General features: G+C 32.6%; 1 protein-coding gene across 1 annotated transcript in view; it reads right to left on the bottom strand.

Annotated features, from left to right (window-relative positions):
* Positions 1–14,585: 14,585 nt before the first annotated feature.
* LOC111715076 (sex peptide receptor) overlaps positions 14,586–16,442 on the bottom strand; it is a 45,374-nt gene continuing 43,517 nt past the window's right edge. The window contains exon 15 of the mRNA XM_023490328.1: positions 14,586–15,266. Coding sequence (XP_023346096.1) covers positions 15,179–15,266 — 88 coding nt within the window. The 3' untranslated portion in view covers positions 14,586–15,178. The remainder of the gene's footprint in view (positions 15,267–16,442) is intronic.

The raw sequence follows: 16,442 nt of genomic DNA, 5'->3' as shown, positions 1-16,442 counted from the left end.
AGAAAAACTAACATACTAGCAAGCATACATAACCACACTGTGCGACAATCTACAATACAATATTGTGAACAGTACGAACATATGTGCAGTGCACAGTAAAACCAAGTGACAAACAGAAAGGTTTAATTTTAATTTATCCAAAAAAGCGACACTTTCTGAATTTACTTCTAAATCTGAACCAGGATAGCACGAAACAAACAAAAGGGTTTAAATGGATAAACAATGCCAGACTTATCAAGATCCACGTTTAATATAAAACTGGATTTTACTTTTTGACAATAATTTTCAAAAAAAAAACATATTTTCATAGAATGAATCTGTTTCCCTTATTTCCATAGACAAGGTATATAAGGATGTAGAACCAAATGAAATGTTACAATTCAACTCTGTGACAGTGCAGTGATACAGTGTAAGTTTTATTTATATTTAGAGCTTTAACAAATCATCTTATTTTAAACAGACTCGAATAAATTTACGAGATATTAACACAATTACGAAATAATTGAAATAATAAGATTAAGTTGTAAAATTCAAAACATCCAAAATTAGTGGGAAATTTTCCTGGATAGCCAAAATAATGTCGATAAAAGTAACCTCTTTCGCCAAATCGATGTCTGCATTTAATGGAATAAATCACAAAATGAGTCTGTGTTATTATTGCGTGAGCAATTAAAATTCTATGCTCAGCATTTAAGATTCTTGATACAGAAGACGACTTCTAAAAATCAAAACACATCTAAGTTTAATGCAATCTTTAGCAGAAAAAAAATAAATAACGAAATTAGCCTTTTTTTGAAAAATTAGTTAACGTTTTAAACTGTTAATTTCTTTCTACAAAAACGGGTAATCCGTATCGTTAACTATTTAAAAATCATCGGTTTTTGTCGTTCGTTAAAGGACTCGATTCCGTTAATTTTCGAAAACCTCTGTTCCGTTAATGGAACTTTGCCCAGCCATAAGTAAAGGAAGTTTTACCATTTATTCTGTTATTGTAAGTGGCAATTTTTGAAAATTTACAGGGAAACCGTTCATTTTTATTTTATAACAAACCAAAGCGTGTTTTTAAAAAAGCAGGCAAAATATCAATTTTTCTTAATGCACAGAAAAGTATTTTACGACACTATTATGTACTTTATTTGTATAACTCATGGTCACTTCTTGGTAAATGTTATTTTAGATGTGCTATAATGTATAATTATCTGTATATTCCAGATTTTCTCAAAAAAAGGTAATTTAAAAAAAAATATTTTTCAATTAAAATGAAAATTAAATTTTATTTTAGTTTTCCGTCTACTTTGTAAAGAAGCTTACTATACCTAGAAATAACCTTTTGCATCAAGACAACTGGACAAAACATTTAAAAAAAATACCTCGCTATAGCTCGGGACAAAATTTAATCTAAAAAGGCTTGAACCTTCTTGATTAGGAGAACCATTCTGTTCAAAAACTGCGACCCAAATAACAGTGTAATAAAAAGGTTAAAAACTAACTTTTTAGTTTCCCATTTTTACGTTTTTAAGGTTTTAAAATAGAAAGTTTTTATCCAAACTAAATTAATTTTGTTTAAAAAGGGACATTAAGCTTAAGATGTCTGTCTTTAGTGTCTACTGTCTAGGCCTTAATGCACTAATTTAACTTTAAGCTGCAAGAGAATAAACTTAACTTGAAATCCTTTTATTCAATTAACAACTAGATAGATCTTCTTAAAGGGACTGTAGGCAGAAAGCGTAATTGTTAAGTGACCCCCATACAAAGATGGCATTGCCCGATTCACAAGGGTAACCTTGATTCCTTTATTTGATAAATAATGTGGAAGAAATTAATTCTGATAATTTCTATATATTTTCCTGTAGTAGAAATGTGTGTACACCATAATTGAAAATAATCCGTTTTACAAAATTATTAGGATTGATTTATAATTTGATCACATACTTGATGTGAAAAATGTGTTCTGTGGGACAAAACTTCCTCAGCTGGAAACTTTTGTGTCGGAAACTCATAATCCTGGTCGCTTGATCTCGATACCCACTGCAGGCACTTTTTATTTTAGGATCAATGGCTAATCTCTTCATTTAAGTTATTCCTCCAGGGTAAGACTACCAAGGGAGATATCGAATAAAGATTAAATTGATTTGCAGATTACAAAAACAAAAAAAAATCGAGGTCAAAGATCTTTATCCACAAAAAAAAGAGTTCCCAGCTCTGTATATTTTTTAAGAATTAAAAAAAAATAGTTTTGAATATCTGGGGGGGGGGATTTTTTATCCTTTAAATATTTTTTATACTTTTTACCCAAACATTTATTTATTTTCTCCCAAAAACATGTTTTTTTTCAATTCAGCGAATTTGGGAAACCTTAAAACTGATTTTCTAGTTTCTAAATCTTTGCAAGTTAATGTTGTAGACTTTTGATATTTCAAACTATACATTTACTACTCCAAGTTTAAATTAAAAGATTATACAATCAGGTTGCAAAGAAATAGTGATTAGAAGATTTGAGTTTTCACGATTTTTTTGTTTATTTTTTATTAGATATTTAGCCCAATTAACATAAAAAAAAATATATGTTTTGTTCAATTAACATAAAAATAATGATATGTTTAGTCCAATTAACATAATAATAAAAAGTACAGGGTTACCTGTAGCAAATATTGTAGCAAACCCTATATTTGTTAATCTGAACATACCTATATTACATTGTACATTGTCTGTAAATCTAAAATGTGCTGGTAAATTGTGCCTGAATTTACATTGATAGTAAAGCATTGGTACAGATAGATTGTGTCCGGATTGACATTAATAGTAAAGCATTGGTTCAGATAAATCATGTCCGGATTGACATTGATAGTAAAGCATTGGTTCAGATAAATTGTGTCCGGATTGACATTGATAGTAAAGCATTGGTACAGATAAATTGTGTCCGGATTGACATTGATAGGAAAGCATTGGTACAGATAAATTGTGTCCGGATTGACATTGATAGTAAAGCATTGGTACAGGTAAATTGTGTCCGGATTGACATTGATGTTAAGCATTGGTTCAGATAAATTGTGTCCGGATTGACATTGATAGGAAAGCATTGGTTCAGTTAAATTGTGTCCGGATTGAAATTAATAGTAAAGCATTGGTTCAGATAAATTGTGTCCGGATTGACATTGATAGTAAAGCATTGGTTCAGATAGATTGTGTCCGGATTGACATTGATAGTAAAGCATTGGGTACAGATAAATTGTGTCCGGATTGACATTGATATTAAAGCATTGATTCAGGTAAATTGTGTCCGGATTGACATTGATAGTAAAGCATTGGTTCAGATAAATTGTGTCTGGATTGACATTGATAGTAAAGCATTGGTTCAGGTAAATTGTGTCCGGATTGACATTGATAGTAAAGCATTGATACAGATAAATTGCAGCATTTTAAAATACTGCATCTACATATTCTTGAAGGTTTACCCCTTTAAACATATATTGTTCTGCAAACCTTGAGAATCTGCGCGCACACATAACCAGTCTACCAGTGCCTGAATTGACATTGAAAGTGAAGCATTGGAACAGATAAATTGTGTCCGGATTGACATTGATAGTAAAGTATCATTGAACTGATTAGTTCTTATTCCTTGTAGACCAATGAGAGGGATTGAGTTGTACCTGGATTGATACATGTCTAAACGGTTTAATGGAGTAGGGCATTTACTACATACCTACAAAGGATAATATTAAATGGCTTATTTAATAATTGCGCAAAAAATTAAGGTTTAGGGACTCATGAATATGGTGCAACAACTAGTATAAATTCTGTAGGGGTGTCTCTGAAGTCTCATCCTTTGTGGGTATCCCTGTATGCCTGCATGAAGGGCATTCAAAAATAACTAAATAAATAATTGAAGGAGTAAATTGGACATTTTGGTCATCGATGACATTTTTAAGCCATGGTATGGACTCAGTTCACCCCACTCTAAAAGTTGCATGATAACCGGATAAAACATGTACTTTATATGCATTCAGTCGCACTTTCCTATCTGACAGTAGACTATTTTAAACTTTAAAAACAATAAATACTAAATAAGTAATTAGTTCTTATGAGAACAGTTTTTGTTTGTTAACTAATCTAAAAATAAATATTTCAATCTTGGTGAAAGTTTAAAGTAAACACAATGTGTCCAACTAAACAGGAGATTAGAATAATATTGTATTTTATCTTTAATAACTGAAAAAGGTTGCACAGCAACATATCTTTCCATAATACCATAATACTTTCTTTATTCATTTTATTACAAGGATTATAATAAATCACACAGACAGACATTTGATCTTTAAACAATTTTAATTTTATTTATTAAATTAAAATCTAAACTCTCCAATATTTTTTAAATCTTAAAATTAGTGGACAGCATTTTTGAAATTCAAGTTAATAAAATTATAACCTAGGATTGCCAACCATGAATAAAGAAGATCTTAAAGTTGTTTCTCTCGCAATTATCATGTTTAATGGAATACCCTGTATCTACAAAGGTTTTCCTGGATCCACCAAAAAGTCCTTTTATTCAATTAGCCATGGTTTAAGTGCCTCTCTCATTTACATCTAATTATCCAATTACTAAATAATTTCTTTATTATCCTCTATGCTGTACTGAATCACTTAGCTATCAATGTTTAAACCCGGATACAATCCTGTTTGCTATCGGTGTCAATATGGACACTAGCAATCAATTGATCAATGTCTCAAACAGGACACGATCNGCGGACTGCTTCAAACGCTATTGATGTAAAACTTAGAGATGATTTGTCCCGACTTAGAGATGATATAATTAAGTGGGGGGAATTGGCATGCTCTGTTCCACAGGCGATGAATGTTATTGAGGCTAATCATAGGACATTTTTGGGGAACATTGAGCTGAAAGTCTCAGAAGTTTTAGTAACTAAGGGGGATTTAGGCTATGTCAACTGGACAATAGCAATCAATTGATCAATGTCTCAACAGGACACAATCCACACAGCTACAATCCTGTGAACTATCAACGCCACTATACTTGGCGCGATCGTGTTTGCTATGTCAACCGGACAATAGCGATTGTATGTTTCTACGAAACCAAATTACTCTCAACACTGTAATCAAAGCAGAGATCTGTATTAACTGACCTATTTGAGATTTATATATGTTACAAGTCAAAGTAAATAGATGTAATTACAATTCCTACGTTGTTAGCTATATTACATGATTAATTTAATCATTTTACTTATTACAGGACAGTTAAAATAGGGGCAATTAAGATGTATGTCATCATATTTATATATAACATGATTTAGGCTAATCATGCTAAGAATTCATTTGAAACTCAGTTCCAATCAATAATGGGTTTTTACGTAAAAGTTTACAAACTTAGATATTTAATAATGTACAATGTACTGAAGGTTCACAAAATATCATGTTTAACCAATATTTATTAAAAATGGGGGGGAGGAGAGGGGAGGAGTGGTTGAATAAAAGGGTTAATTTATCCCTTACTTCAATCATAAAGCCTCTTCATTTGCCAGTAGTGCTACTAGCCTCAGAACCTCCGCTGCAGGCCCCTTCCGGTTCTGGAGCCTGCCCCGGTTCTGGAGCCTGCCCCGGTCCAGCGTTAATCCTGTTGATGAGAGCTGCAATGGTGGGCATGAGATCAAACATCAGGACGGCCATGGCACATGATACCAAGATTGTGAGATACTCGATGGCAAGGCTTATTAATATAAACTCCTTGATTAGGCTGAACTCCCTAGAGACAAATCCTAATGGGTTGAGATTGTTCAACAATTCTGATCCTTGGTTTGTATACATCACTGAGCATGTGGTCCATATTGAAGACATTTCCCAGCATAATTGATGAACCGCAAGCACATTCTTCCATGACACACTGTGAGTTCATGATTTTCTGGTGGGAGGATTATATATAGCTGGGAAAACTATTATAATCCTCCCACAATTCAAGCTCATCAGGGTGGTGTTCTGATCATCTACTATCTTAAAAACTTTCTCATGAACAAGGGTCTCAGCTATCTGTGAAACTCTCCCATTAATGGTGACCCAGACATCCTTAGTGGTTTCTAAAACCATCTGGAATTGATCAGAGCAAGGAATGATTTCAGGATGTGCTGTTGTAACTAAGCTATCAAGATCGGGGAAGCTAATAGATCCACGGATTATAACTGGAGCAGGGCTGATTCAAAAGGATATCTCTGCTAAGGGAACCTCAGTAGCTACACATAAATATTTGTAGATATATTGCATGTAAATAGTCTCAGGCATTTTTTATGCTAAGCCAGTGCTGACAACTGCCAACATCTTGATCTCTTCTTACTTCCTGAAGCATTTCCTAATTGTGATAGGCCATAGAACTGAGTGCAGGGATGAGGTCTAAACTCTTTCTCTGCCATCTACCGACTTTACAGAAGAAAGCATACATGCTTGGGGTTCAAGGCTGATCATCATGTCCTTCAGTGTGGTGGAGTAGATGGTCATTGGTCATGCTTGGGCAGGAAGGTATGTTGATTCTTTGAGGGTTCGTCAAATTAAGAAGAAGTCCAAGCTTATGGTCCACAAAACATCAAAACCAACATGCTCCACCTTGATCCACTGAATGAGTTGGTATGGACAGCTTGTTTATCCTTCCTCAAAAAGGTACACGGAATTTTCTACCAAATAGGTATGATGAATTAACAAATACTCCTCTGGTAACACTCCTCTGGTAACAATACTCTTGCATTCTGTGCAGAAATTGATCCTTATTTGTCAGAAATAAACTTCTCCCATGTGATTTTGAACTTGATCTGCTTTAGCGTGAGGAAGGCGCCTGCTAGGTTACTGTGTATTTTCAATCTGATATCCTCACAGTAGGTATTACTCGTCTTGACAGCAATACTCCGATCCTCAACAAAGTTGTAGATGAGCTCCTCGTCCAGGTCCACGCTCAGAATCTTTCCATTAATGAAAACAGAAGCTAGAGGATAAATGAAGAGGTTGCAAGTATTATCAATGAAAACAGAAGCTAGATAATAAATGGGGAGGTTACAAATATCATGAAAACAGAAGCTAGAGGATAAATGGGGAGGTTACAAATATCATGAAAACAGAATCTAGAGGACTAATGGGGAGGTTACAAATATCATCAAAACAGAAGCTAGATAATAAATTGGGAGGTTACAAATATCATAAAAACAGAAGCTAGAGGATAAATTGGGAGATTACAAATATCATAAAAACAGAAGCTAGAGGATAAATGGGGAGGTTGCAAATATTATGAAAACAGAAGCTGAGGATAAATGAGGAGGTTACAAATATAATGAATTAAAACAGAATCTAGAGGATGAATGAGGAGGTTGCAAATATAATGAAAACAGAAGCTAGAAGAGAGGATCAAGGAGATCAAGCATTAATCTCGATATCCACCATTCTAAAGTTGTCAGCTCAGTTTTAAAATTTAAAAGGAAAGAAAGCTAAATAAGTTACGCACGAACAGTGTATCTCAGGAAGATTATATTTCTAAGTTTCACCTAACCATGCTGCATCTAATGTACATTATTGTTTAAGATTGCCTCGACTATAATCCCTCTCATAATTCAAGACAAAAAGACGAAATTTTCTCTGGGCTGATAAAAAGCTTGAATTTTTTATGTCATTCAGAATAAAGTTACCTTAGTAAATCGGGCATTGCGAACTTTGTCCATGGGAGGTCACTTGAAATTACACTTGCAGTCCCTTAAATCCATTTAATATGTTTATGTTGTTCAAACCAATATTAAGAATAGGAAGGAAAGTACTCACATGTTTCTCAATATATTTTATTATTGGTAACTTCTATATCAAATTTCACAAATTGTAAAATTGTATATAAACTCAAATAAAGGTTCAAGTTTCTAATACAATACAAATAGAGTTTCCATGCAACACAAGTGAATTTTACATGTGCACAATTTCACGCTACGGAATGTTGTCTGGAAACCAAAATTTACTCTTAGTTTAAGTTCTTAGTTCAGAATTTTTATGTAAAATATCCTTTATCTTGAACATATGATCTTGATATCCAAATTAAAATTGATTGTGAATGCATGATCCTTTCAGATGAATTCATCTTAATTTATCTTTTCAGGCTATATCTATAAAGAATTAAATTAATCCCCGTAGGTCTATACGCATAAGATGGTGATCAGTGCTTGATCCTTATATTAACAACACAAAAATTCTGAGTTTAGTTTCAGTAACCGAACTTTCAAGCCACTCTTTATAGAGTACAGCATGTCCGAATTCCGATTCACAAGGGTACCCTTTGAACCCTTGAAAAAAAGTTTTCTTTATGAAAGTCAACCGATTCAACTAAGAACTTTTAAACCTAGCTAAGGAAAATTTTCATTGTTCTACAGAGTTCCCCAATTAAAATTTCATCAGACACAAACAAACAAAGAAACATGTTTGGTGTAAAATTCAGTAATCTTTTAACTTACTTTACTTTTTTATTCAAAATGCATATGCCGACGAAAAAGTATTTTAGAAAAAAGGCTAAAAAATTATGTTTAATGGGTCAAATTGTGATCGAAAGCCACAGCTTTCTGGAATATTGACAGAACCGTTAAATCCACGTGAAGCTTGCCATTGTTGTGCCATGTTGCAAGTAGGGTTTCCAACGCAAGCGGAGATTATTTGAATGCAATTGCAAGCCTGTGCGCACAAGTGAATCTAATGTAATTCCGTAAAAATTGCGCGAAATAAACGCAACGGAATTGCGTGCAATTCCGTCCAACTTTCTTGCGTTTGTGTTTCAATTTTTTGATACCATTCAATTTAAACCTTATGGCACGCTATAAATGCAATTAATTACTGCTCAATTATGATAAGCAAAAAATCAATTTTAACATTTGTCTTGACATTCAATAAACTTAACCTAACTAACATTTCAGTTTCAAATGCTAAGAAAATTGAATAAACAATAAACAAACAACTAGCACAGACACTGGAACAGCAAAATACAGCAGAGAAAATGCGCAGTATAGTGAAGTTAGTGCAGAAGTTAATCCTGCCCTGGAGAATCAACCTGGAAGAGTGGAATACCCTCCCCCCCCCCCTTTCACAGCTGTATAGTTGATGACAACGTGGAGATGAACAAGACAGCTGAGACAGAAAAAGAACACAGCAGATTAGCTGAACCACAGAATGTAGAGAGGACTAACCAGTTGGTCAATATGGACCCAGACCCAGGTACAGACCTGGAGCCAGATATAAACATGGAAAGAGATATTGGTCCAGTAACGCAGAAACGACAGTTGGAGCAACAACATAGGGGGTCAAAATGGATACATAGAGAAGGGATCAAAAGGAGTCGACAGAATAATCAAATAATTTCATATGAAGAAATCGCAGATGACATGGATGAATTAGACTAGCCAAAACCTTGTAAAGACGGATTAAATTGTAATTAGTTCAATGCAATTGTAGCAGAGAAGAACATGAAAAGGTTCCAGTCCAACGGCTCCCTGGCTCACACACTGCTGATGAATCAGAATCATTGCATGGACATTTAGAATCAGTTCAGGCTGAAATAGTTCTAGTTATACCATAGCTATAGCATAAAGGACAGTCCCAGTGCAAACAGGGCCAGGTCAGTACCCAGGTTCAGAATAAAGACTAAACCTGATGTGCTATCTACAGAAGAAAGTAGAAACTTGTTCAAGATAATTAAGTATCCAGCAGGAGTGCAGAATGGATACTAGACAAGAATTGATGTACATAAGAGAAAAGACAAGAGGAAAATAAAATTATGAATACATATAGGGATCTTTAGCCATATAATGATCCAAAATCCTTCTCTTTCNACATGTAATAAATAGAGTAATAACCCCCATATCTTGGAAACCTGAACCTAAATGTACATACATTACGTTATAATCACCTGACCCTGTTATTGGTCAGATTTAAGCTTTATCTGTTCCTTATACTCTATTCTAGTTTAGTTGAATATGAACTATGTTTTATTACAGTCAGACTTGGTAGAGAGTATAGAGTTTGAGAGCGTTGTATCTGGATTGATACAAGCGTAAAGAACTATTGGAGTTAGGGATTGTTGCAACTAGAAGAAGATGATTCATTATTCATAAGTATACTGTACAGCAAAGAAATAAGTAAATTACAGTAAATATTCTTCATAGAGTCCCCCCCCCGCTGATAAAAAAGTTAGTTTGAAAATGTAGTTCACTCACCGGGAATAGAAGTATTTAGAAAAAAATAATTACTTTTTCACTCTGAAAAGGAAAATAAGAAAGTTTTGTAATCTTGACATTTTGAGGAAATTTTTAAGGGACTGTAGAATTAATTTCAAATGACCCTGCAAGTCCGATTTTTTAATATTTTTTTAAAACGATTAACAACCCTACATGTATGCATGTTTTCAAGAGTAACTCTCGGATCATAAAAAAATAGAAAATAATAGGAAAACTATCAATTGAAATATCAGAATATTTCTTTGATGGTCCGGTAGCGATCGATGCCTATAATTTCTATGCTTTAGAATATACCCCTTTTACTTTTACCTTAACAGTTCCTATAATTAAGTTGTGTCTTTACTTCATTGTTCAATGTACACCTTTTGTGCAAACGTAAAATGTAAAAAAGTAATAGTTTTTTTTCTTTTTTTCGTTCATTTTTATTTCTAAAAGAATAAAGGGAACCCTGAATATTTCTCAAAGAATAAAAAAGAACCCTGTATTTGTCTAAAAGAATGCAGGGAACCCTATATATCTATAAAAGAATAAAAGAGAACCCTGCATCTGTCTTAAAGAATAAAATGTACAAACTGAAATGTGTGCAATTCTCGGTTTTGAAAAGGTTCGAGTAAAAGTGCGTGCTAAACGAAAATATTTAGATAAATTATTTAAAATAAACAAATGATTTTAACAATTGTGCTCAGAGCTGGGAACTTTTGAATGGTGGATATCGGGATTAATGCTTGATCCACTCTTTTTCTTGATCTCGAGATTAAATAAGGCTTGTTTTCCTCTTGTTATTAATCTCCAGAATTATTAACCTATCATGGGATATTAATCCCATGATAACTCTTCCATTCTAAAGTTTTCTGCTCTGATCCCTTAAAAATTATATTTAAATGCAAAAAACATTTTGGATACATATTTAAAAAATGGTAAAAAGAATGACATTACGCTTATATACATATGGTTACATGTTTATATGTTTATTTAATCTGCTCATGGTTGAGCAAAAATAGTCAATGATTCAAAACTTTTAACAACTGGAAGGTTAGCAAGCTCCCTAAACCTGAAAATCATGATATTATCCCAAACAGTCTGAAACTCTATGAACTCTTTGTTTCAAGGTACATTCTCCCAGTTTCTGAACTCTTACAACCCTTGTTCCGCCCGTATTTGTGTACTTTCCCATTTATGTCGGAATACATCTTCCTGAAAGATATTGTTAAAGGGACTGTTAACATAATTTTGATTGATCCTCAATTTATAGATTCACAACGATACCCTTTAAAGCTTTGTCTGATGAAGAAAGAATGTTTTTGTTTTTGAAAAATGTTTATTTCCATAAAATGATTTCTCTGCAAAAGTGACTTGCGCATTCTTGCTTCAGAACCAATGTGTAAAAGAATTAAACAATACACACTGTTCAAACCGAGCATTACCCCATAATGCTCGCTTTCTTTAAAGCAGAAACCGCCCAAAACCCCCTAATGCTCTGTTTCAACAAGGCAGAAAACGAGATGATATGCTATCAAATATTGATTTAGAAATAAAACTAATTGAAGGAAAATTTGAATTTATCTTTAAAGAATCCATTTTATTAATCATATTTTAAACTTCAACTTTATGATTTATTAAATACTAACTTGGGAACCCAGCTTTGGTCGGAAACTTATTTTGCCTATTAAAAGTTGATCTACTAAACTAAACTTTAGTTTTTAAACCAAACTAAAAACATTCCCTTGGTTCTTTTGAGTTCCCCAATCTAAATCTGAGGCAAATAGGTCAAAGGGTTTATGAGTTATGATCGGACATACAAACAAACAAACAGGGATTACTACTTTATATGTATATTGATGATATTAGAATATCAGATATCATGCGAATCATGCAGACATACAGCAATTTTATAACGTACTGAAAACGTACTGAAAACGCTACAGTACTGAAGCTCAAGGGCTACAAATAAGCAAAAGTGAGTTAGTGAAAAAAAGGATATTTTCTGAAAGTTAGTTTTGTACTTTTTATAATTAATTACTTCCAATAAACGTCCAAACGGCTGAACCGGTCGACCCAAAAAGGTTTAAGGATGGTCAGAATGTAACAAATTTTCTTTAAAAATCAACAAAATAATTAAAAGTTAGAATCGAAGATGGGCGCGAAGTGCACTGGACGCCTAGTATTCCTATAAATGGCCTTCCAGACTTTGCTCAACTCATATCTTTGCAACCTGATGATGTAAACCTTAGAATATTTGATCTAACAAAACTTATAATTTAAAAATACGACATTGGGTTGCAAAGATATAGGGATTAAAAAATCAGAGATTGTGGCAAAGATTGGATTCCTTTTTGTTCCATTTTATTTGTAGATAGTAAAATCTGACATCAACCTAGCAGAATTTCTGAAGCTAGGGTGAAAATCTGACATCAACCTAGCAGAATTTCTGAAGCTAGGGTGAAAATCTTACATCAACCTAGCAGAATTTCTGAAGCTAGGGTGAAAATAAGAGGGTGAACATTAGAAACAATTAATCATTTAAAGGTTCTGATTTCTTGCGACAAACTCAAATTTTTTAATTACAATATCATTGCAACCTGATGGTGTAAACCTTTAAAATGTTAAAGTTAGATTACTTGAACTCATAGTTTGACAAATCAGAGGTCTACGACACCGGGTTGCAGAGATATAGGGATTATAAATCAGTTCACCACATCGACTAATTTTCTATCCTATTTCACATCTTCACCCTACAAATGTGAAGAAGATATCTTAAAGCTATTATAGTAGCCCTACACTTAAAGTATTACGGTACAAACGTAACAAATCTGAACTAAAACTTGCTTACTCAAGACTGTCCTACCATTTAAATGGTTCTTGGGTTTCTCATGCGAAATCTGTCAATGGTTAAAATAAACAGCTGAACATAAACTGCAACTGTAATTGTTGATTAGTGCCATTTTTCTGTATACTTCTTTTTCGAAATAAACAGTTAAATAGTAACAAACTTTTAAAAAATCTTAAAATATGCGCTTGATTAGCAACTACATGTAAACAACGTAAAATAACGACACCCTATCACTATATATATTGCAAATATATATATATGTTTGCATCATATAGAACGTAAAATTTTATACATGTTTTATTAAGATATGTAAATTAAAAAGAAAAAATATTTAATTTTGTTGAAAACCTGTATAATTTTATATTATCCCAAATAAATCTGAACTAAATGCCAGCTTATCATCTTATTTCTTTTACTGAGAATTTTCTCTTGATTTGCTTTATAATTGCGTGTTTTCTCACCATTAGCAGTACTATAGTGTGTTAAATGCTTGGGGAGGGGTTGCTAATAGTAAACAAAGAGGTTTAACAAACTTTTAGGATATGATGATGGAAAGGTCTAAAGGTCAAATCAAGTACCCGCACAAAAATATTTGAGAATATTTATAGGTATAATACAANTATTATTATTATTATTATTATTATTACTATCAAGATTATTAGTGTTATTATATCTTTATTTAATGTTTTAAACAGCAATTATAACATTTAACAAAATATTTCATATTTTCGTAAATTACAGGTTATACAATTACATAGAGAACATCTTTATACAATGCAATAGTAGGAGTCAGAACTTTCATGTTGTAAATCTCGAGATTAAGTATTGATGTTCATCTACATACATATCTACGGATTAATTTTATTCCATATCCCGTGGTGGGTATACCCTGCTGGGATAACTTTAATTAAAGGATGGATCAAGTATTGATGTTCATCTATATACAGATCTACGGATTAATTTAATTCCATATCCCGTGGTGGGTATACCCTGCTGGGATAACTTTAATTAAAGGATGGATCAAGTATTGATGTTCATCTATATACAGATCTATGAATTAATTTAATTCCATATCCCGTGGTGGGTATACCCTGCTGGGATAACTTTAATTATTAGATGGATCAAGCATTTATCTTCAAATTTAAAAGTGCTCACATTGAATATCGAGATTAAAAATACTTCATACCAAAGTTCTGAGCTCAGATTATACAGAAAAGACACCAGTCCAATTTTGAGACTTAAAACTAATTCAACTCTCTTCACTTTTATAAGTTTTGGCACTTTAATAGTTAGTTATCTTAAAGGAAATGTACAACGATCCATGACAAACTAATACAAATATAAGACTGACATTTAATTGTCAGATTATTTAACAGACTGAAGCCGTAATTTTAAATGACCCTTAGATCGGCAGGTCCGATTAGACCTTTTGTCTGATCATGGTCCATTGTTTAATGAAATATACTAATATTTCTAGTTAAAAAGCTAATTATACTAAATTCCACAGTGAAAACATTATCCACAGTGAAAACATTATCCACAGTGAAAACATTATATACAGTGAAAACATTATTCACAGTGAAAACATTATCCATAGTGAAAACTTTCAATGTTGTTTTGTCTGTATAGAAAAATACTTTTTTTATCGTGATTAAGAATATATATAGACAACAGTTGTAATATTTACATACATAGACACAGTGTTTCGTCATATAAGGAATCATTAGTATGGCTGAATCTTCATCAGTTTTTTCATTTTTGCAGTTGACGTGGCTTGAACCTTGAATTCTCAAATTATGGATCAAACACGCTAACCATTACTTCATCAAACCCAGATGATTGGGTAATGAAATATGGGACCAGATAGCTCAACCAACTCATTATAAGTTGAAATGTATATATCTGGAAATGTATTCTTTTACATCATAGACAAGTTTAAACATACAAGGAGTACATTTAATGAATATCGAGAAATAGCTGAACTATGTTCTTCATCTTAAACCAGCGTACAAAAAAGTGGTTAAACTACATCTATGTAGTTTAACTACGTAAATCTGGTCCCAGGTGTGTTTAAAAAAACAATTAAAAACCATTATGTTTACAGATAAGTTTCTGCTTGATTCGGATTTTCATGAAATCTTGTAACATTTGATGCTCCAACTCTTTTTGTCTCGTTTACTCCCAAACTGAAAACATTAGTTAAGTTTAAATGATCAGGCTTCCTGGGCACTTCGTACAGATATTAAAATTATCGATTATTTTTCGACGCATTCTTACATATCTCATAATATTTTGTATTTGTTTTATATACAATCCACTTAAAACGGGAATTTGCCATTTTCTGTTGTGCGCAAATGCCCCGTAAAATTCCAAAACAGAGAAAGGGGGATTGAATTTTGTAGATCCAGAAAAATAATTAAGTTAGTATTTATTTAGGGTTAGGTTAGGTTAAGACACTTTCTGGGCAGAGCGCTGCGGCTAGGACAGGCTAGGAGGCCGAGCTGAAAACTGAAAAAAAAATTAGATAAGTTTGAACGATTTTCCTGGGCACTTGGTTCGGAAATTAAAACCTATAGTTATCGATTATTTTTCGACGAATTCATATTATAAACATATTACTAGATGTGAAATAGAAATGTAGAAAATCACGGGATAAATAATTTATTTTATCAATTTTCATAAATACGATTTTTAAACTAAATATTATTTTCCTGAGATTATTTGCTAGTTTACATTATCTATTAAATAACATGAAAATGTGCGACACATTTACTCTTGGGGGGCCTCACCAGACACTTCGTCAGAAATCTGAAAAACTTCTTTATGCGAAATTGAAAAGCTTTGAACGAAAATAGACAAAATTTTCGCAAAAATGAGGTCGAAAGTTGAACGAAACTGAACGTATTTCTATCGTCCATTTGAATTTCATTCAACAAAAATTTTATTGAAACCCTAGTTTTAATGAAGTTTTCGATACTATATTCAGCTATTAAAAATAAAATGTACATAAGTATTAGGTAAGTTTACTTTTCTAAATCTTTATTTCTAAGAAACATTACAGAGTGTCCCACGAAACATGGCATTAGCAAGACGATATGAACGTCGTCTTTGATGTTTGAATCTATTTGTGACATCCAGTCTTCAATCTACTTCAACAAGTATGATTTTTGAAATAATCTACTATTCCTGTCATTTTATCAATATTCTAAAGAATAATACAAAATGTATTTCCAAAGTGTGATAAGTAACATAAACCTAGACACATATTCTTTATAACAGATAATTGAATATTATACAATGCCAAGAAAAATCACGAAAGGAATTGAGTCTTTGGAACAAAATCAAATATTTAAACCTCAATA

This window comes from Eurytemora carolleeae, unplaced genomic scaffold, assembly GCF_000591075.1.
Source record: "Eurytemora carolleeae unplaced genomic scaffold, Eaff_2.0 scaffold600, whole genome shotgun sequence".
Lineage (NCBI taxonomy): Eukaryota > Metazoa > Arthropoda > Copepoda > Calanoida > Temoridae > Eurytemora > Eurytemora carolleeae.
This window is presented reverse-complemented; position numbering and strand designations above follow the sequence as displayed.